Source organism: Microcaecilia unicolor, chromosome 12 (genome assembly GCF_901765095.1).
Source record: "Microcaecilia unicolor chromosome 12, aMicUni1.1, whole genome shotgun sequence".
Classification (NCBI taxonomy): domain Eukaryota; kingdom Metazoa; phylum Chordata; class Amphibia; order Gymnophiona; family Siphonopidae; genus Microcaecilia; species Microcaecilia unicolor.
In genome coordinates, this window is record NC_044042.1 from 32,696,594 (window position 1) to 32,720,109 (window position 23,516).

At 45.4% G+C, this 23,516-nt stretch overlaps 1 protein-coding gene across 1 annotated transcript in view; it reads left to right on the top strand.

Moving 5' to 3' along the window:
• The first annotated feature begins 633 nt into the window (after nt 1-633).
• The window catches only part of GRIK4 (glutamate ionotropic receptor kainate type subunit 4), a 233,672-nt gene continuing 210,789 nt past the window's right edge, over nt 634-23,516 (top strand). Inside the window, exon 1 of the mRNA XM_030221274.1 lies at nt 634-737. Within this exon, the coding sequence (XP_030077134.1) occupies nt 656-737 (82 nt within the window). The 5' untranslated portion in view covers nt 634-655. The remainder of the gene's footprint in view (nt 738-23,516) is intronic.

Sequence of the window (23,516 nt, forward strand, 5' to 3'; positions counted from 1 at the left end):
TGCATGGTGAATGATTTGGATCTTGTAAGAGATATTTGGAACTGATGGATTCTTCCGCGTCTGGGTGATAAATGGTGTCTTGTATTTTATGGTATTACTGTAATAAAATAAATTTTAAAATATTGCAGAAAAACGAGGCACTGGTAGTCATCCCTCAGGGGTGGCTTTCCAGTCCTAGTACCATGCTGATATGCATTGTGCAAATAGTAGAACGGAGGTGGTAGAAGGAGGGAGGCAGAAAAATGTCTTTATTGCTGCCAGGATCATGCTGCTTGGTCAGGCTATTTATGTAGTGTTACTGACTGGTAAGGTTATTCACTGGTTGGCTGCTTTATCTAGGCCTGGATTTATGCATTGACAACAAAGGCAATTGCCTAGGGCAACAAATTTTGAAGGCAGCAAACACCTAGGACAAAGATGGATCTGCTTCTGCTTAATTTAGGATTAAATACATGTGCTGTTTCAAAGGAGGGGGGCTTCCTTTGTTCTTCTTCTGGCTCTCCATTTGCCTCCACCCTCTGGAATCCTGGCTTTATGATGTCATAATGCTTATTGTTTGGAACTGTATTGTTAACGTAGGATTCCATCATTCTGATCTTTTGTAGGATTATGTTATGCCCAGCCTACCACAGTGCTCCATGAGGATTTATAGAAAATGCCCCGGGTCCTGGCGCCTTTGGTGCTCTTTCTGATGTGGCTAATGAAGATTGCTGGTAGCCCTCATTCTCTGCGAATTGGTAAGTAAATGACCTGGGGTGGGGGTGGGGGGACGTTAAGATCAGTTTCTGAGCTGCTGTCCAAAATACTGCACCATTGAATGTGTCAGGTGGGAGTGGGAGGGTGGGTGGGGGTAGGGTTGCCTACTGGGCCACCAAAGACATCTTTTGGTGTTGGGGGGCTTAGGGGTGATAGAGGTCCACCATACCTCCAGCCTTCTGTGCCCTTGTGTCGGGAGGGGGGGTCAGGGGGTTAGGGGCTGGAGATCCACCATACCTCCAGCCCCTTGTGCCCTGTGTCTGTGACCAGGGGCCATATCCATTGAGGTGTGAGGGGTTCAGGGGTCCACTGGACCCCTGGATCGACAGTGGCAGCCCGGGCTGCCTGGCTTGGATGGGGGGAGAGAAGACAGGAGCATTAACCCTAACACCAGCTCTAAGCTGGCGTTGGGTTAAGGCGGTATTCCACCAGTATGATAAGAGTACAGTGCTCAAATCATACGGGCAGAATACCACAGAACTCATTTAAATATCATTTAAATGAGCTCTGCAGTATTCCCGGAACGCTTGTTCATACTGCGCTGGTAAATGCAGGTGCTAGTCCGGGGCTAGTGGCCTCTAGCACCCGCATTTACCTTTGGTCATCGGGCTGTCAGGTCCTTGACAGCTGCAATCTAGTTAGGTTTTCAGGACAGTCCTAATAAATATGTGTGCGATAGATCTGCAGGCCCACTTCTTCCACTGTATGCGTGTTCATTAGGGATATGCTGCGTGGCCCTTGAATACTGGAATTTGAGACCATAGGAGAAGAGAATGCAGAAGGAAAGCTTGGAATTGTAGCAGAAGAACTGCTTGCAATTGACTACAAAAATTAACACGTTCTTATAGCTGCCTTCTTAAAGCTGCTTTTGCAGTACAGCTGGAATAATCTTATAACCAGGGCTTTTTTCGAGGGGGTACTGAGTACCGGCAGCTATTCCATTATCTGCTAAAATTGACCCACGGCCCCCAAATTTTAATGAAAGAGCTCAGGCTCTACACACCAATTCTGCCTTGTCATAGATTCTGTGACTAGTTGCAGGGGGCCTGGCTATTGTGGGGTGGGTCCCTCAGCGATGACCCTACCCCTGAAGGGTAGCCTGGCACTTGAGTACTGGCACCTTTTTCACTAGAAGAAACATACTCCTTATAACATTCCTCACCTGTCTTTATGAAAGCTGGTGTCTGGTCCTGAGAGTGGTGAGAATTCCGGCAAAGATTTTAGGAAAGGAATCAGCAGAGGTTTTGTTGCTAACAGTCAATGGCAGGATGTATAACATTTGCTTCTTTATTTGTTTAATTTTAGACATTTAGGATTCAATTCTGTAAATGGTGCCGATAATAATTAGCGCTAAACGCTATTCTATAAACGGTGCTCAGATTTAGGTGCCATTTATAAAATAAAGTTTAGCACCGGAATCTGTGCCCAATTTTGGGCGCGAGGATTTACAGCAACTGAAACCTGGTGTAAATTCTCATGCCTAAGGGGGTCCTTGTCTAAGGTGTGCTAGCGTTTTTAGCATGCAGTAATATTTAGGGCACACTAAACGTTAGCAACACCCATATATTCCTATGGATGCTGCTAAAGTTTAGCGCTCCCTAAATATTATAGTGCATGCTAAAAACGCTAGCACGCCTTAGTAAAAGAGGCCCTAAATTAAGAACATATCTCCCTTATCTTGGAATACTGCATTCAAATTCCAGGAACATCCCAATCTGCCTATGCCCCTCCTATGGCCATGCCCCCTTTTCTGATCCAAGCATAAAATTTACATATGGATCTTGGCACCTAAAGATGCGCACATAAATTTTAAATAATGCCAATTAGCACCAATAATTGATTATTGTACCATAGGGAGTCTTCTTGTGAAGGAACAACCTTCCTGAGCCCTTACGCCAAGCCCCCTCCCTGCCCATCTTCAAGTCTTTGCTTAAAACCCACCTCTTCAATGCTGCATTCGGCACCTAACTCTTACTGTTCAGTAAATCCAGACTGCCCCAATTTGACCGCCCCTATTGAACTGTCCGTTCACTTGTCTCTTAGATTGTAAGCTCCTTGAGCAGGGACCGTCCCTCTATGTTAATTTGTACAGCGCTGTGTAACCCTAGTAGCGCTTTAGAAATGTTAAGTAGTAGTAGTAAGTCCACAAAGTGTAATACCTTATTTCCTCAATTCTAAGATGCACTTTTTTGCCAGTTTTAACATCCATGGAAAGTAGCTGTGGCTTACATTCAATGACGTTTTAGAATCGAGGTCCAAAATTTGAAATCACGCAGCCTAATTCCTTATTCTCTCCATATAGCCACCAGTAATTGAAAATAAATGTGTTTGTGCTTTTCCTTCTGCATATGATTGCTTATGGTATTTATTTACCATATTCTTTACTTTTGCAAAATGGAAGTGCATCTTAGAATCGAGTGTTTTTTTCCCACTTGTATGAAAAAGGACTGAGTGTCTTAGAATTGAAGAAATACAGTATATACTGGCCTATAAGGATTTTGCTGCCCTGTGTTTGGGGGGGTGGGGGAGACTCAGGTACAATCTATTTATGTATCATTGAGGACCGCTCAGATCAGTGGTGTGCTGGAGCGGGCTCTCACGGGCTCGTGAGAGCCATTTGTTAAGTTTTTAAGAATTTTGGGAGCCGGTTGTTAATGTAGGCCTCCCCATGGCTACTTTAACAACTGACTCCAAAATGTGGGCTTGGGCCCCCTCCCGAATTCTCTTTTACTTTGCTGGCAGTGATGCTGGCCCCACCAGCCAAGTAAATAGACTGCTGCTGCTCCCTGCTCCTTGTTTCTGACTGAGCATCAGGCTGGGAGTTTTCATGCAAGCGCAAGAAGGTTCCATCATGCTGCTCAGAGCCAGAAACAAGCAGCAGAGAATGGTGGCAGTCCATTTATTAGCTGGTGGGGCTCGGCAAAGGTATGCCTAGCGTGCCTGCACAAGGGAGGGGAGAGAGAGGCATGTATCCCCCCCCCCCCCCCCCCCCAAATTTCAGGGCCGGCTATGCCTGGAGAGAGAGCCCGTTGTTAAAAATTTACCAGCACACCCTTGGCTCAGATCCAGCTTAACCTAGCATCCAAAGCGACTGAAGTTGAAGTAAGAAGAGCATAGACTTGTTATGGGAATGTAGTTAAGTAGATGTCATTGTTGGGGTTTTCCGGGTTTTGCCACGTTTCAGCCATCGTGCTGTGGCTTTCTTCAGGGTTTCTTCACCCATAAGAAAGCCACAGGATGATAGCTGAAACATTGGTTCCACTTAATCAGATGCGGCAAGACCCAGTCAACTACAACAATTGTGACTCTAGCTGCAGAAGCCTAGGAGAACAAATATGTTATTACCCAACGGGGTTGAAGATGAGCAGGTGGTTACTGTTGATGAACTCTAAGCTATTCGTCTAGTATTGTTCCTAGAATGAAGGGTCTCAATATACGGTATGTTTTCAGTTAGGGAGAACCTTCGGTATCACTAAGATGACAGCTAGTAAGTTGGACATCTCCAGTATGAGTCACAAGCCTGTTACCCAGTTAACTAATGTTGAAACTGTTGCTGTAGTAGTTGATTGCACTTACAGCCCGCATCTCCAAAACTGCTCTATGCAATGTACAAAACATTTAAAATGACATAAAACCAAAGAGCAATCAGTAGCTCTTGCCTCACCTTCCTCTTTCATGCACACATTTAAAAAGGTGAGTCTTCAAACCTTTCCTAAAACCACCCAGTTTCTTTTCCTTCTTCAATCCTACAGGGAGAGCATTTCATTACAACGGGGCCTGAACAGAAAAGGACCTTTCTCAGTGGCAAAACTTGGTCTCATAAATTTAATACTAGGTACAACCAACATTCTTTCCCCTTGTGAATGCAAGGACAGCCATAACACAGTCTAATTTCTTAAGGCCCTTAATAGGCTTTGTTACAGTTCGATATTCTGCACCAACTGCACATATTGCAGATCCCTCTGGGGGAGAACCATCAAAACCAATATACAATACTCTAACTGTGGTAAAATTAAAGCTCTCATGATCTGCCAGATACAACTATAGCTGATGAATGAGTTTCAAAACCAAAAATGCCCCCCTGCACCAACCTAACAATATTGTTTTCTCAAATGCAAGCTCAAGTCCAGCCAAACCACCGGAACCATATTATATTTACTCCCCAGCTAGGAAGGAAAAAAAATTGATGTCAAATAACCACAAAAACTCAGTTTTGGATATATTCAGCTTGGACCATAGCAGTCGAATCCAGTTGCCCAATAAATCGATTTTCTCCTGCACTCCCAAACTCACCTTCTCAATGTCCCAGGGGATGAAAATCAACACGTACGCTTCCTCCAAATACACATAAAAGTGTAGCCCTACTTTTCAAATAGCTAAACACACTGGTAGTAAGTACAAATTGAATACATAAGGAGAAAGCACCAAACTTTGCAGTATATCCTGCTTCAAAGGCCTGGCAAATATAAACCAAAGCACTGTAATACATCCCTGCTGTACCAACCCACGAAAGGCATGTTAGCAGCAGCCCAGGCTTATTGTATCAAAAACTGCAGTTACTTCTAATAACAGTAGAACTCTATGTATATGATGTATGTCATGCATGTCCCAACATATGAAGCATGTCATCCATCAATGCTATAAATAATGTCTTAGTTGTATGGAAGCTGTGCAACCCCACTTTACTGTCATCCAACGCCTGATTACTTTCAAAAGGGTCAGATAAAAAGTGGTCTTGACAAAGACCTTTTGAGATAAGAAATGTGTTCCCTTTTTTTTTTTGTTCTCTACACTATTCTCACTAGACTAGAAGGAATGCTTTTGGAAGTGCTTCATATCTGAAATCCTGAAGTATATTCCACAAAAAGTAAGACTCCTGAGGCAGGCCTTGTGGCCGAAACACAGCGTTGTGTCGTCTTTTATCAGTAAACATTTACAAGTCGAGATTGGCTTTCTTGCTTCTGGAATCCGTGGTCTATCTCCCACTTTTACCTGTTGTCTTGTGTACCCTCTTGGGATCATAGAGTTCTCCGCTTTTGCGGATTTCTGTTTTGAGTACCACAGGGTTCCATTCTCTCACATCTACTCTTCAACCTTTTCTTAAGTCCACTAACTACTGTCATACAGAAGTTTGCAGGAGCCTCATGCCTATATGGAGTGGAGTGGAGTGGAGTGGAGGAGTGTCCTAATGGTTAGTGCAGCAGGTTGCAGACTCAATTCCCTCTGTAGCTCTGTGTGACCCTGGGCAAGTCACTTAGCTCCATTGCCCCAGATACACTGATGGGCTCATTTTCAAAAGAGAAAGATGCCCATCTTTTGACATAAATCGGAAGATGGGCGTCCTTCTCATAGGGTCGTCCAAATCAGTATAATCAAAAGCCAATTTTGGACGTCCCCAACTGCTTTCCATCGCAGGGACGGCCAAAGTTCAAGGGGGCGTATCGGAGGCTTAGCGAAGGCGGGACTTGGGCGTGCCTAACACTAGGACATCCTCGACCTATAATCGAAAGAAACAAGGACGTCCCTGATGAACACTTGGAGGACTTTACCTGGTTGTGTTTTTTTTACGACCAAGGCACAAAAAGGTGCCCAAAATGACCAGATGACCATCGGAGAAAATCGGGGATGACCTCCTGTTACTCCCCCAGTGGTCACTAACCCTCTCCCACCCTCAAAAAACATCTTTAAAAATATTGATTGCCAGCCTCTATACCAGCCTCAGATGTCATACTCAGCTCCATCACAGCAGTATGCAGGTACCTGAAGCAGTTTTCCCCCCTACCTGTTACGTTTGTGGAGGAAACAGCGAGCCCTCCAAAATCCACCAGAAACCCACTGTACCCACATCTAGGTGCCCCCTTCACCCGTAAGGGCTATGGTAGTGGTGTACAGTTGTGGGTAGTGGGTTTTGGGAGGGGGGTTGGGAGGTTTAGCACACAAGGTAAGGGAGCTATGTACCTGGGAGCAATTTATGAAGTCCACTGCAGTGCCCCCTAGGGTGCCCGGTTGGTGACCTGGCATGTCAGGGGGACCAGTGCACTACAAATGCTGGCTCCTCCCATGACCAAATGGCTTGCATTTGGTTGTTTCTGAGATGGACATCCTTGGTTTCCATTATCGCCTAAAATCAGAAACGACCAAGTCTAGGAACGACCATCTCTAAGGACAACCAAATTTCAGGATTTGGGCGTCCCCGACCGTATTATCGAAATGAAAGATAGACAGACGTCCATCTTGTTTCAAAAATACGGGTTTCCCCGCCCCTGGATGGGGACGTTTTGCGAGGACATCCAAATCGAAACAAGGACGTTCCTTTCGATTATGCCCCTCTATGTAACTTAAATTGTAGGCCCATTAGGGACAGTTCAAAGTACCTGTGATAGAAATTGTAAATTGCATAGTCACCTCAGGGTTCACTTGCGGTATATCAAGTGCTAAAAAAAAAAAAAAATACAATATTCTTCGACTCTATTTCACTCCTATCATTCTCTTGCAGGCTTATCTTGAAGCCATTGCGACTTGGCTCTCTGATCACTGCCTTGTCTTGAACAAAGACAAAATAGTAGCCTGTTGGATCACAGACCATCCAACTCAACCAACCCAGGATCTTAATCTTTTGGTTTCTTCGATTACTCCTGCTAACGCTTTCCATTACTTAGGCATTGCTCTGGATTTTCAGCTTTCCTTTGTTTCTTAAATCTCGACTGTTCTTAGAACCAGATTTTTCATACTGCGACAGCTTAGGTCCATTAAAGAATTCTTTAATCCTGACTCATTTCATGTTCTCTCACTCTCTCTTCTCACCACTAGGCTTGATTATTACAACATCATTTACTCCAGTGCCTTCAAAGCTAACTTGAGGAAAATACAAACTCTCCAGAACACTGGCATCCAATTTTTTTTTGTTACATTTGTACCCCGCGCTTTCCCACTCATGGCAGGCAATAGAGGGTTAAGTGACTTGCCCAGAGTCACAAGGAGTTGCCTGTGCCGGGAATCGAACTCAGTTCCTCAGGACCAAAGTCCACCACCCTAACCACTAGGCCACTCCTCCTCATGTGTCAAAGATCAATTGAGTATCACCTTAGCTTTAAAAAACATCATTGGCTCCCAATAGAATACCAGATTAAGTTCAAAATTCTAGTGCTTGCCTTCAGGGCATTCTAGATGGGAGCTCCATTTTATTTAGCAACTCTACTATTCTCTACCTACTCATGTCCTTCGTTCTTTGCATGATCATCAGTTGGTTCTCCCAGGCCCATGGGTCGCAGAACTTTAATCTACTACACAAAGTGCTTCTTTTTTTTAACAGCACCTTTTCTCTGTAATAAGCTTCCATTAACCATCCACAGTGAACTTTCCTTTAAACATTTTACAATTCAACATTTTTATTGATGACATAGGAAATGCAAAACAAAAATGGAATTGCACAAAACAAGATAACAAGGAGAATCCAAAGAAGAACAATAAATGAAATTCCATCATCAAGCAGTTTACAAAATAACCCCTACACCCATACCCCCAGACTCCCCCCCCCCAAAGGAATAAAACAGAAAACAAAAACAGGGGCAAATCAGCAGCCACCATGAAACAAGCCCTAAGCAGTCAAAAAGAAGCAGACTGTGTGAGCAAGGGGTGTCCCTCTCCCTCCCAAAAAAAACCTTCTACCTGACCAACTCACACACCCCACCCCACCCCCAAGGAACGACACCCACCCATCCCCAAAATCCACCCCATCCATCCTAGGGATGACTGAGGACAACTTACAACTGATTAACAATAAGGCTGCAAACTCTATGAGGTAGGGATTGCAAATAAGGTCCTTTAAACATTTTAAAGCAGCCATTAAGACCTGACTTTTCCAGCAGCCCTGTGGTACATAAAGAGACCATGATCTGTCCGTGATCACCTTTTCTCCCATTCTTCTACTCTTCTCTCTCCCTCCCTCCCCCCTCCTTTTTCGCTCCTTTTGTTTACAATTAGAGAGTATGGTCTCTCCACGTGTGTTCTTTCCCATCTTGAAGAATTGTTGGTCTTTCTCTTCTTTCCTGTAGTCTGTATACCTCTTCGTTCTGCATGTCAGCTAAAGCGATATAACAAATTCAAAACATAAACAATAAATAATAGTGGCATTTTATAGGGATAGCAGCCACATTACAGCAGACAGTTTTTGACTTAGCAGGGGAAATTACTACTACTACTTAACTTTTCTAGAGCGCTACTAGGGTTACGCAGCGCTGTACAGATTAACAAAAAAGGACAGTCGCTGCTCCAAGGAGCTTACAATCTAATGGGCGAAATGTCAAGTAGAGGCAGTCTAGATTTCCTGAATAGAGGTATGATGGTTAGGTGCCGAAGGCGACATTGAAGAGGTGGGCTTTGAGCAAGGATTTGAAGATGGGCAGGGAGGGTCCTGGCGTATGGGCTCAGGGAGTTTATTCCAGGTATGGGGTGAGGCGAGGCAGAAAGGGCAGAGCCTGGAGTTGGCGGTGGTGGAGAAGGGTACTGATCGGAGGGATTTGTCTTGAGAATGGAGGTTACAGGTAGGAATGTAAGGGGAGATGAGGGTAGAGAGGTAGGGGAGGGGCTGTAGATCGAGTGCATTTGTAGGTTAAAAGGAGAAGCTTAAACTGTATGCGGTACCTGATCGGAAGCCAGTGAAGTGACTTGAGGAGAGGGGTCATATGAGTGTAGCGGTTCAGGCGGAAGATAAGACATGCAGCAGAGTTTTGAACGGACTGAAGGGGGGATAGATGGCAAAGTGGGAGGCCAGTGAGGAGTAGGTTGCAGTAGTCAAGGCGAGAGGTAATGAGAGAGTGGATGAGAGTTCGGGTGGTGTGCTTAGACAGGAAGGGGCGAATTTTGCTGATGTTATAGAGGAAGAAGCGACAGGTCTTGGCTATCTGCTGGATATGCGCAGAGAAGGAGAGGGAGGAGTTAAAGATGACCCCGAGGTTGCGGATCCTAACATAAGGTCATGGTCATTTTTCAGCGTTCTAACTAAAATTGTAAGATTTCTTATATGGGTGCTGGATCAATTAAAGAATAAAATTGTATGTGTAGAAGGAACCCCCTATTAGATATCAAACAAATCCTTTTACTTTTATAAGTTATAGAGCGGCTTGTATCACATTATTATGGTTACATAGAAAGCAGCATATTTTTGTTTTTTTTCATTTGCTTGAATAGGTGGTTCCAATTTACTTTACATTGAAGTAGATTGTCAGATATACAATCTGCATTATTGTATTATACATTGAAAATAATTATATTCATAATTTTGTAGGTGTTAAATCATCTGTTACAGAGTTTTAATATAATTGAATATGTGGTTGAATGATCCTTCTGGGTATGTAGAAAGAATGATTTGTATGCAGTGTTTCTAATTTATTATTAATTATCCCCCATTTTTGGCTGACCTTTTATTAATGTTTGTTTTCATATTATTGATCACTCAATTACTTCTGTTTTTTCATACAGTATAGTGAGGTCTGTTTATGTTCATTCTCTTTGTGTAATGTTTATAATTGTTTTATAGATGTGACTTCATGTTCCTAGTTCCTAATTCAGGGATAAGCAGAAACGTAGCTGTGTCAGGCATGTTCCATATCCAGTGACCGTTTTTATCTTTATTAGAGGGAATACCACCATACTGGTTCGGCTTGTGATTGCTGTCCAACTTTGTGATCACCCCAATATCTTCCTGTGCCAGGCTGCATCACTGTTGACCAGCCTGCCAATGAAATCCATTCCCTTCAGTCTGTGTCTCTCTGAAGTACCACTCTTACCAATTCCACCAGTCAGTCTGTCTCTCTGTCTCTCTCTCTCAGACATTCCCCACCTCTCCACCTCATAGCTATGTGCCACCAATTTCTCTCAAATTGTACCCTACCTTGTCCAACCCCACTCACCCTGTCCCCATTCTGGAGGAGTAGCCTAATAGTTATTGCAGCAGCCTGAGAACCAGGAGAACTGGGTTTGATTGCCCCCAGCAGTTCCTTCTGACTCTGGGCAAGTCACTCAACCCTCCATTGTCCCAGGTTCAAAACAAGTGCCTATACAGTATATAATATGTAAACCACTTTGATTGTAACCAGAAAAAGGCGGTATATCAAATCTCTTTCATAGGTCCCATTGTATGTAGCAAGACCTAGTTACTAATAACCCTGGGTTAACGGTAAAATAAAACATCTTAACAGAAGCCCACATTAATAACTTCTCCCTTAAATCACAATAAACAAACAAAACAACAATCCTCTGGAAATTAGCAGGTCAATATTCAAAGCAATTTAATAGGCCAGAAATGGCTCCTGACCAATTAGATCGCCTGTTCGGAGCTTACCACTCAGCCAGTTAGCACCAAACTGAAAACTGGCTGTTTTGGGGCATTCCAGGGGTGGAGTCAGCACTTGTGTGGTTAAGTGCCAACATTGAACACTTAACCGGCCAGGGTAAACACATAAATAGGACCTCATAAAAGTCAGTCCTATCATTATACACAGAGCCGCCAGGGGGGGGGGGGGGGGGGGGGCAAAATTTCCCAGGCCTGGCCTCCAGTGAGGGAGGGGGGGGGGCCCAGCGCCGCCAAGCTTCTCCCTGCTTGCCTGCTTCCGGGTCTGTCTCTCTCCTGGTCCTGTGTTCCGGGACCCGGATGATTGCATTAATGCGATAAGTCGGGTCACCCAGTTATATTAATGCAATCATTTAGGTTCTGGAGACAACAAACCGAGGGAGGAACAGTCAGATACAGGAAAGTATGAGGTGAGCAGACTTGCTACGGAGTGAGTGGGAGGGCAGCAGGTTGGCGGCCCAGGTTGGGGGGAGGCCCTGCCCTGTGCCAGGCTGTGTCACTAGGCACTCCTGATTATGCGCTGTTCCTTGGCTGGTTATATACTGAATATTGCACTTAACCAGCTATGCATTAGGTCCGCAAACTGGGAAATTCAATGCCAGTGTCTGGACCACTGGCTGAATATCAAGCCCTAAATCTTTCTTTGGTATTGTGGACATCATCTTTGTTTGCCAGAGCTAGACATATTTTAATTTTTTTCTTCAGTTGGTGACCTTGTTAGTGTTGTCTAGATTGTGCTGTGATTTACTCTGATCACCAGGGTCCAGCCCGGCAGTAGAAAACCCATTCAGTAGGAAATTCAGTCAGTAAATTATGTAGGGCAACCATAGGTTTCATTTTTCCTTCTCTCACCGCTTCCTAGTCATAGACTGAGTACGTTTTAGGGATGCAGAAAAAAACAGGAGTTTATACAGTTGTAGGATTCACATGGATGAGGTGTGGGGTCTACTCTACACCACACAACAAGAAGTAATCTAGACCCATAATATCAGCCGTAGGACTTCATCTGCCATCATATTCTCTGTTCCTATACATAACCAAGCCACCAGAGACGATACAATGAAAGTGCTCATAATCTACAATCGATGATCTGAAAGGGCATTATGATCTATATATATAGATCCCAGAAAAATCACTACATCCGACTGGCACAATATCCTGACCAGACACTTTGTTTACTATAGTTTACTCCAGGGCATATATTCCCCAATACTCTAATCCCGTCTAAGCCCTGTGCCCCTATCTAGACAAGAGCCTTTTTTCAGCTCCCAAGAGTCACTGTTATTGTGATTCTGGAGAGCCAACACAGGTAAACCCACATCTTCCACAACCTTGAAGCACATTCAGTAGGACTTGTGGTGTCATGTTGACAGAAATATCACAAACGTCATCATATTGTTTTCTGTTCATAACACCCGTGATTGCATAAGATGTCTAGGTAGGAATTGAGACATATCCAGGTCAGCACGTTCACAGTTTCCCTGAGTGTTTTACAAAAGGCTTTGCTGAACATGAATTTGCAGGAGCATCGATTCCACAAACCTACATGTTCTTAAAAAAAAAAGAGCAGCCACTCAAGGCTTTGTAAATTCCAATGGGAAATACAGGTATATATTTTGGGGTCGACATTCAAAATGGTTTAAATGGCTAGGATAGCAACTGGCCATTTATATTGCTTGTTCAGGGCTAACCAGGCATTTTCAGTGGCATGTATCGAGTTAGCATTGCTGAATATACCTAGTAGCTCCTAAGCCAAAAACTGGCTATTTTGTGGGTGGTCTGAGGACGGAGTTAGCACTTACATAACATAGTAACATAGTAGGTGACGGCAGAAAAAGACCTGTACGGTCCATCCAGTCTGCCCAACAAGATAAACTCATATGCACTACTTTATATGTATACCTGACCTTGATTTGTATCTACCATTTTCAGGGCACAGACCGTAGAAGTCTGCCCAGTACTAGCCCTGCCTCCCAACCACTAGCCCCGCCTCCCAACCACCGATGCTGCCACCCAATCTCCGCTAAGCTTCTGAGGATCCATTCCTTCTGAACAGGATTCCTTTATGTTTATCCCATGCATTTTTGAATTCCGTTACCCATGGGCGTAGTTCGACTGTTTCTTTTGGGGGGGGGGGGGGGGGGGCAAAGGATGCATGATATGCAGTCCTAGCTTTATCCTGTTTCACTTATCTGGCTAAGTGCTGAATACCGCACCTAGAGGGTCTTTTACAAAGCAGCGGCAAGCCCAATGCGGGCTTTGTACGTGCTAAAATGGAACTATTGCCGGCCCAATGTGGCTGCCGGTGGTAGTTCCGGCTGGAGCACTTGCCATTTCTGGCACTCCGGAAATTTTTTTTCCGTAGCTAGGCGCTAACCTGGAGGTAATCGGGGCATCGCCGCACACTGCTTCAGTGAGTTATCTTACCACATGGCCATTTTTTGGGGGGAGGGGGCATTTTACCAGCTGCGGTAAAAAGGGCCCTGGCGTGTGGAAAAAATGGCCGCCGCTTCCGCAGGGCCCTTTTTCCTGCAGTTTAGTAAAAAGACCCCCTTAACTGGATAAGTCTTACTCAGATATGCAGTGCCAGTGCCTGGACATGTCCCAGCCAGCTGACTATTGCTGGATAAATATTACCCCCTTTAGTTTTTGGGCCAGGCAGAACACCTCCTTTGAAATTGTATGTCCTGTGGGTTTGGTGACACCGTGGACATTTCATCTTGCAATATTTCATCATGTATTGAAGCTAAATGTATTCCAATTATATGCGTGAAAAACTTGCGGCAAATGGGGGGAGAGGGGTGTGCCAGCGCACATCCATGCCTGTTCTTTTTTTGCCTAAATATGAGCCTCGTTAAAACTTCTTACACACATTTTCATGAGACTCATATTTAGTCACAGAAGAACAGTATTTTCATCACCTGCAGAAAGCTAAATGTACTCAAATTATATGTGCGAAAAACTTGTTCGGCAAATCAAGCAAAGATATTCTCTTTTAAAACAGCACACATCGCATAACACACAAAGATGGTGAGAGGTCAAAACTATGATGGTTCATCACCGAAAGGCAATTATATAGCACATATCACAGTTGAGTTGGGAATGATGGGAACAGGTTAAAGGGAGGAAACAAAGTGGCATCTTGAAAAGCTGTGTAGATAAAACAGGAAAGAGAATCAGGGGTGCGTGTCTTTAGTATGTGTACAGCAAGGCTCATATTTAGGTGCAAATGAGCAGATTGTGTGTTGGCATTCTGATTTCCTTTGGACATGCGCACAGAAGGCCCATGATTACCGGCACCCCTCCCCCGTTTTCTGCACATATAATTTGAATGCAGTTAGCTTGAATACATGATTAAGTATCGGGTGATGAAATGTTTTTGGCAGTGAGGTGCCTCATGATGAAGTGGCAGATTAAGGTAATGAAAACGCCGCTCTTCTGTGCCTGAACGTGAGCCTTGCAAAAATTGTATGTGTAAGAAGTTTTTAGCGAGGCTCATATTTAGACGCAAAAGAACAGGTGTAGATGTGTGCTGACATGCTCCCGCCTTCCTTTGCCACAAAAGTTTCTGTGCATATAGTTTGAATACATTTAAGGCTCCTTTTACCAAGCTGTGGTAAAAAGGGACTTGCAGTCGCGGTGGCGGCAGCTGTTTTTGTCACGCTTACTGCAGCGGGTAAAAAAAGACCGAAAATCAACATGGCCATGTGGTGAAATTGCATTTGACCACGTGCCCGTGCAGGAGAGGGGAGTAAGGGTTCCCACGGTAACCTGGAAGTCACTGGACTGTACGCGGCGCTGCCCAATTACCACTAGGTTAGCGCCATAGTAATAATTATGGAAAAAAATTTCCATAGCACCAGAAATGGCACACGCATGAGGCGAAACTACTGCTGGCAGCCATGTTGGACCAGCAGTAGTTCTGGGTTGCCGTGTGGCAAGCCCTTTGCCATTCACAGACCTTTAGTAAAAGGGCTCCTTAGCATTCATATGTGGTGCAGTGTCACGTGAAGTAATGTCCATGTTTATGAAGCATCACATGATGAAATGTCTCATGGGCAGATGATCAGAAGCAAACGCAGGCGCTAGAGGCCAATTGTGCCGTACTAGTGCTCACGTTTGCTCCCGCCTGATGATCATAACCAGCAAGCATGTGTAATAACGCGCTCGCTGTCTCTGAATGCTAATTGCATGCAAACAAGGGTCTCCCGCATTCCTCCCTCATGATCAGGGGGCAGCGCGCCAAACAAGGGTGCTGCTCCCACTGCAAACCCAATGCCAGCTAGCAGCTGGCATTAGGGTTTCCCAGCAAGGGAAGAATGGGGGAGACCCACTGAAGAGGTTTGACAGGTCTGGGATTTTCTCCAGGACCTGTCAAACCTAAGCTCGCCCCCCTACACACAAGACCTGGTGGTCCAGTGGAACCAATATCTACCTGGCTAGGCCACCTTCCCTCCCTTCTTCCCTTCTCCCAGTGTCCTACCTCTTCATAGTAATAGTTGGAGGAGGGAGGGACTAGCACTCCTCCTTCCTCTTTGGGTGCCTTCCCAAAATGGCAGCGTTCTGCCCTGCCTGGTGCATCCTGGGATACGCTGGGTGGGGCTTAATTTCCATATAAGGGTTAAGCCCTGCCCTGCGTATCCCAGGATGCACCAGGAAGGGCGGGACGCCGCCATTTTGAGAAGGCGCCTGAAGAGGAGGGAGGGATTGCTAGTCCCTCCCTCCTCCAACTACTACTACAGAGAGGTAGGCTGCCAGGGGGGAGGGAGGGTGAGCGGACGGGCTAGCTGCTGGATAGATAGCGGTCCCACTGGAACACCAGGGCATTTTTGTTCAATAGGGGGGGGGGGAGGAAGCTAACGGTCCCACTGGACAACAGGGTTTTTGTGTTTTGGGGATGGGGGGCCTAGAGGTCCACCAGACCTCCAGGTCTCGTGTTTGAAAGTGGCGGGCTTAGGTCCGGGAGAAAATCTCGGACCTGTCAAACCTATTCTGCTGGGCACAGTCCTCCCGCAGAAGTACCCCTATGATCAGAGCTAATAGCACACAAAAATTTGCACTGTTCCGGTGTTATTTTTAGAGCAGTGTTTAGAACAGCGTGGGGCTTCTGATCATCTGCCCCTCAGTGATGAACTGTCAGGTGGGTTCAGGTGATGAAATGTCCGTACACTGTCCTGCGGCAATTCTGCAGGTTTCTAAAACTGACATTTATACATGTATGCAATCTATACATGTAAAAATACCATTACCCACAACTAACCTGAGATTTTTGCTAGCTATTTTTATGTGTAAAATAAAATCATACAAATTCATGAAACTAGTAGATACGTTGTAGAATTTGGATCAATGCAGATGAATATAAAACAGTGAGAAGCAACAGCACTGTACTCCGAGCTCTGAGGTCCATTCATTATTATTATGGAGGCAGCCAGTTGTACAGTTACCCCTCATGTGTATTATCTCTGCTCTAACTGTCTTGATAAATGTTCGGCATGCCTGCCAGCACTTAATGCAGAGGCTCTACAAATACCACACAGTAATTTAGGCCGCTGAGAGTTGAAGCCTGAGACCGCTTCAACTCTCAGGGGCCATTTTGAATCAGCGCAGGGACTAACAGCAAGCAACAGTATGCATGGCAGTGCTCTGGGCAGCAGAGAAGGGACTCTTTCCTGCCCCGAAGAGGTCACTAGACCACCAAGGCAATATAGTAAGATAACGGGAGGGGACAAGGATAGGACATCACTAGGCCCACCAGCCTGCCCGTTTGTCTAGAAATCCGGACAAACGGGCAGGCTGGCAAAACCCACCCAGTTGCCCGGCCATGTCCTCAAAAAGAGGACATGTCCGGGTAAAACTGTACATATGGTAACCCTAGGTAGAACTGTCCTGGAGACAAGATTGGGAGGGGTGGAAAGGGAACAACTACAGTTATTACTAACAGGCTTATTTTCGAAAGAGAAGGACGCCCATCTTTCGACACAAATCGGGAGATGGGCGTCCTTCTCGCAGGGTCATCCAAATAAGTATAATCAAAAGCCGATTTTGGGCGTTCTCAACTGCTTTCTGTCGCGGGGACGACCAAAGTTCATGGGGGCGTGTCAGAAGCGTAGTGAAGGCGGGACTGGGGCGGGACTGGGACTGGGACACATGGGCATCCTCGACCGATAATGGAAAAAAGAAGGGCATCCCTGACGAACACTTGGCCGACTTTACTTGGTCCTTCTTTTTTTATGACCAAGCCACAAAAATGTGCCCAAAATGACTAGATGACCACCGGAGGGAATCGGAGATGACCTCCCCCTACTCCCCTAGTGGTCACTAACCCTCCCACCTTAAAAACATTTTTTAAAAATATTTTTTCCAGCCTCAAATGTCATACCCAGCTCCCTGACAGCTGTATGCAGGTCCCTGGAGCAGTTTTAGTGGGTGCAGTGCACTTCAGGCAGGCGGACCCAGGCCCATCCCCCCCTACCTGTTACACTTGTGGTGATAAATGTGAGCCCTCCAAAACCCACCCGAAACCCACTGTACCCACATGTAGTTGCCTCCCCTTCACCCCATAGGGCTATGGTAGTGGTGTATAGTTGTATGGAGTGGGTTTTGTTTGGGGGAGGGGGTTGGGGGGCTCAGCACACAAGGTAAGGGAGCTATGCACCTGGGAGCAGTTTCCACTGCAGTGCCCCCCTAGGGTACCCGGTTGGTGTCCTGGCATGTCGGGGGGACCAGTGCACTACGAATGCTGGCTCCTCCCACGCTTGCATTTGGTTGTTTCTGAGATGGGCATCCTCGGTTTCCATTATCACCAAAAATCGGGGACGACCATCTCTAAGGTCGACCTAAATTTCATGATTTGGGCATCCCTAACCATATTATCGAAACGAAAGATGGACACCCATCTTGTTTCAATAATACAGGTTTCCCCACCCCTTCGCCAGGACGTCCTACAAGGATGTCCTCAGGAAAACTTGGGTGCCCCTTTCGATTATGCCCCTCCACGGGTTCCTTTTATTAACATTTAGCACATGCGGATAGTGTTAATGCAGACTATCTGCCGCCACAGCCCATTTCATTCTCATGGTCAGAGCGAGTGTTGTTCTGTGTTTTGTGCTGCTAACATAGATTGAGGGGGCAATTGTTAGGTGCCGGGACGATGCACACTAAGCGTGAATGCTCTAACGCCAGTTGTGCGTGAAACTGGTGTTATAGAATACTAGTGTAAGTCTGCAGTTATGCACCTAACGTTAGGTTTGAGCACCTACGCTACCTCAATGGCTGGCGTAACTGTTCACACCTAACTGTAGGCAGTTAGGCGCATAAATGCTAGTATTGTAGAACCTACACAAGAGCTGCCCGACCTGCCCCTGACCCGCCTATGCTCCTCCTAGGTTCATGTCCACCTTGGAGTTGCATGCTCTGGAATTTGGCTGCACAAGTTATAGAATACTAAGGGCAGTTACGTATGTTACCACCCAGTAACACCAATTATAGCCAATTAGCATCTAATTAACACCAATTATAGCCAATTAATATCTAATTGATTTATTGAGTTACATGCCAAATGACCTTATGCTATAAATTGGAAATTTGGATGTACAATGTTCTAGAATTAGAGGGTAAGTGTTTGTAATTTCTGTGGTTGGAAGAAGGAGGGAGGGAACACTTGGAGATGCTCATGCTGTTCAGTACTTGATTGTGATATTGTGAGTTTAATGGTATCCATAAAGCATTTTTCCTGGCTATAAAAATCTTTACCCCAGCAAAATTATACCTTTATGGAGATCACTGAGCTGCAAAATTATGATTTCATTTTTCTTACTATACTGTTCACTTAAAAGGAAGAGAATTTTCCAAGTTTCTCTTCTTTTCATTTTCCTTCTGTGGTTAAAATATGACTCTGGGGAAGAGAAGGAACGTCAGAGGGGTTAAATAACACGATTGTAAAAACTGGAAAAGGATCCAGTTTGACTTGCATGTAACAACATCTAGTCTTTTCATTTAATACCGTGAAGCAGTCATCCAGAACTGGTAAGGAGTCCGAGCCATCTTCAGGGCGATGGAACCTGACGATAAATAAATCCTCAATAAACCAAACCAAACAGTGTTCTCAAACAGGACCCTAGACCTAGAGACTATCTTAAGCCCAAATCCCCCCTCCTGCACCAGCGGGCAAAAGTCATCTTGAATATGTCAGCGCTGTGGTCATTGATCCCAATGTTAAGACGTTTGTGCACTGCCAGAGGAGAGAATCCAGTCCGTTGCCTAGGCACAGAGGAAATCATCTCAGATAGGAGGCAATGTAAGTAAAGCACATAGGCAGGCATGGAGGGAGACACAGTTCAAGTTTACCATGCAGTGAACATTGAATTTTCAAGGCTATGAAAGATGTACTTCAGGCAGCTGCTAGAGCACCAGGGGGGATCACTTCAGAGCAGATCTGAGCCACATGGACAATTCACTTTCAGGTTTTATTAATTATCTTTGTGCAATTAGTTGACTATCTAAACTGCAGTTTCAGGATTACTTTAATGCAAGTAATGAACTGCGGAACGGGCTGAGCAGCATGTGTCCACAGTTCAGGTGTGCAGTACTGAACTAATAAAGGATAATTTGGCACTTCTTGGTAAAACAGAACTGTTGGAGAATGCCTCCAGGAGCAAAAATCTGAGATCAATCAATTTATTCAGGTTAACAAGTGTCTTCCAAGATGCTATGCTGAGGATCTCGAAAATCCCTACAGTATTTTTGGAAGGGTTTAAAGCTCTGTTGAAGCTTTGACAGTGCAGGATACTCAGATATCCTCCCGCAGTTTGGATGTTATTGCCTTGCTTGAAATATTGCGGGGGAAGCGATAAGTTAAGTTCAAATTAGATCCTGTTTCTGACTGGATGCTCACACTTTTTTCTGCTATAAGGATCCGTTCTTTCTTTTGTTTTTGTATTGGGGGGGGGGGGGGGTTGTATTTTAAATTTTAAGGTATAAAACAACTTAGCCGTATAATATATAGTAAGTACTTCACATATTTTGGGAATGGGGCTTGATTTACTGCCTTTCTGTGGTTACAATCAGGTGTTTATTTGTACCTAGGGCAATGGAGGGTTAAGGGGCCCTTTTACTAAGCCACGTAAGTATCTACGCATGTCCAATGTGCGTCAAAATGGAGTTACCGCCTGGCTACCATGTGGCTCTTGCAGTAATTTCATTTTTGGCGAGCGTCCGATATGCGCATCCAAAAAATATCACACGGGCGTATCGGATGCACACTAAGCGGCATTTGACACGCATAGGTCATTACTGCCGGTTACCGTGTGAGACTTTACCGCTAGGTCAATCGCTGGCGGTAAGGTCTCAGACCTAGAATGGACGCTCACCAATTTTGATTTTGCCAAATGCCCATTTTTGGCAAATATTTAAAAAGGCATTTTTTGCAGGAGTGCTGAAAAATGGATCTGTGCGCGCCCAAAACGTGCCTACACTACCGCAGGCCATTTTTCAGTACTCCTTAGTAAAAGGACCCCTAAGTGACTTGCCCAGAGTCACAAAGAACTGTAGGAGGAATTGAACCCAGTTCACCGGGATCAAAGCCTGCTATAACCGCTAAGCTACTCATCCACCCAAGAAGGTAACAGAAATCCAATTAAAGAGCAAAAGAAATGCAAAATTCTTGTAAACACATTCAATTTAACACTCAAAGGCAATACCTTCTTCAAAAACTAGTAAAAAAATATGTTGTTAGTCAAATATAAAGGTATCATTTTATCTCCTATTTTTTTTGTTGTTTTTCTGTTTATTACCTTTAAAAGATGACTAACACAACTACCACACCAATTTATCGAGCCCTTAAAACAAAAAATCCAAAAAATAGAAATACTAGGGAAAAGAGAAGCAAGATAACCCACTAAAGAATACTGTATATTAAAAACTCCAAAAGACATTATGTAGCTCCGTAGCGAATACAGAATACAAGAACTAATACAGAATTCTCCACTTCAACAGTAAAATCAGATAGAACCTACCACATTAATAGTAACGTGGAGGGGCATTTTCAAACGGGGACGCCCATCTCTAAGGGCGCCCATCTCTGAGGACATCCCGGCGAAGGGGCGTGGCATCCCGTATTATCGAAACAAGATGGGTATCCATCTTTCGTTTTGATAATACGGTCGGGGACGCCCAAATCTCAACATTTAGGTCGACCTAAGAGATGGTCGACCTAAATGTTGAGATGGACAACCTTAGAGATGGACGACCTCAGTTTTCGCCGATAATGGAAACCAAGGACGCCCATCTCAAAAACTACCAAATGCAAGCCCTTTGGTCATGGGAGGAGCCAGCATTCGTAGTGCACTGGTCCCCCTCACATGCCAGGACACCAACCGGGCACCCCAGGGGGCACTGCAGTGGACTTCAGAAATTGCTCCCAGGTGCATATCTCCCTTACCTTTGGTGCTGAGCCCCCCAACCCCCCCAACCCCCACTCCCCACAAATGTACACCACTACCATAGCCCTAAGGGGTGAAGGGGGCACGTACATGTGGGTACAATGGGTTTCGGGTGGGTTTTGGAGGGCTCACATTTACCACCACAAGTGTAACAGGTATGGGGGGGGGATGGGCCTGGGTCCGCCTGCCTGAAGTGCATTGCACCCACTAAAACTGCTCCAGGGACCTGCATACTGCTGTGATGGAGCTGAGTATGACATTTGAGGCTGGCAAAGAGGCTGGAAAAAATGTTTTTTTAATTTTGTTTTTAGGGTGGGAGGGGGTTGGTGACCACTGGGGGAGTAAGAGGAAGTCATCCCCGATTCCTTCCAGTGGTCATCTGGTCAGTTCTGGCACCTTTTCGAGGCTTGGTCGTGAAAAAAATTGGACCAAGTAAAGTCGGCCAAATGCTCGTCAGGGACGCCCTTCTTTTTTCCATTATCGGCCGAGGACGCCCATATCTTAACCACGCCCCCTTCCCGCCTTCGGTATACTGCCGACACGCCCCCGTGAACTTTGGTCATCCCCGCAACCTAAAGCAGTTGAGGACGCCCAAAATCGGCTCTCGATTATGCTGATTTGGGCGACCCTGAGAGAAGGACGCCTATCTCCCGATTTGTGTCAGAAGATGGGCGTCAGAAGGTGGCAGCAGAAAAAGACCTGTACGGTCCATCCAGTCTGCCCAACAAGATAAACTCATATGCGCTACTTTGTATGTATACCTGACCTTGATTTGTATCTACCATTTTCAGAAGTCTGCCCAGTACTAGTCCTGCCTCTCAACCACTAGCCCCATCTCCCAACCACCGGTGCTGCCACCCAATCTCTGCTAAGCTTCTGAGGATCCATTCCTTCTGAACAGGATTCCTTTATGTTTATCCCACACATTTTTGAATTCTATTACCGTTTTCATCTCCACCACCTCCCGCGGGAGGGCATTCCAAGTATCCACCACTCTCTCCGTGAAAAAATACTTCCTGACATTTTTCTTGAGTCTGCCCCCCTTCAACCTCATTTCATGTCCTTTCGTTCTTTTGCGGATTAATACCTTTCAAATATTTGAACGTCTGTATGATATCACCCCTGTTTCTCCTTTCCTCCAGGGTATACATGTTCAGGTCAGCAAGTCTCTCCTCATATGTCTTGTAACACAAATCCCATACCATTTTTGTAGCTTTACTTTGCACCGCTTCAATTTTTTTAAGAGCCTTAGCAAGATATGGCCTCCAAATCTGAACACAATACTCCAAGTGGGACCTCACCAACGACTTGTTCAGGGGCATCAACACCTCCTTTCTTCTGCTGGTCACACCTCTCTCTTATTAATAGATAACTTAGGGGCCCTTTTACTAAGCTGTGGTAAAAGGGGCCCCTGCACTAGCGGCGATGGCCATTTTTGCTGCCATTTCTGGGGGGGGGGGAGCACTTACCGCCACCCATTGAGGAGGCCGTAAGGGCGCCCGTGCTAACCCGGTGGTAACCAGGCAGTGCATGACACTGCCCGATTACCACTGGGTAACCCCCTGTGGAAATATTTTTCAATATTTCCACTAGCACCAGAAAAGGGTCATGCTGGGGGTGGAACTGCAGCCAGCACCCGCATTGTTCTGGCAGTAGTTCCTGGTTGCCACATGGCAGCCCTTTAGTAAAAGGGACCCTAAATTTACTATGTGGTAGATGTAGAGCCTCTGCATTAAGTGCTGGCGGGCATAAGCACATAAGCACTGCCACGCTGGGAAAAGACCAAAGGTCCATCAAGCCCAGCACTCTGTCTCCAACAGCGGCCAATCCAGGCCCCAAGAACCTGGCAAAAAACCCAAAATTTAATAACGATCAATGGACTTTTCCTTCAAAAATCTGTCCAGACCCCCTTTAAACTCAGCAAGGCCAGCTGCCATCACTACCTTCTCCGGCAATGAGTTCCAGAGTCT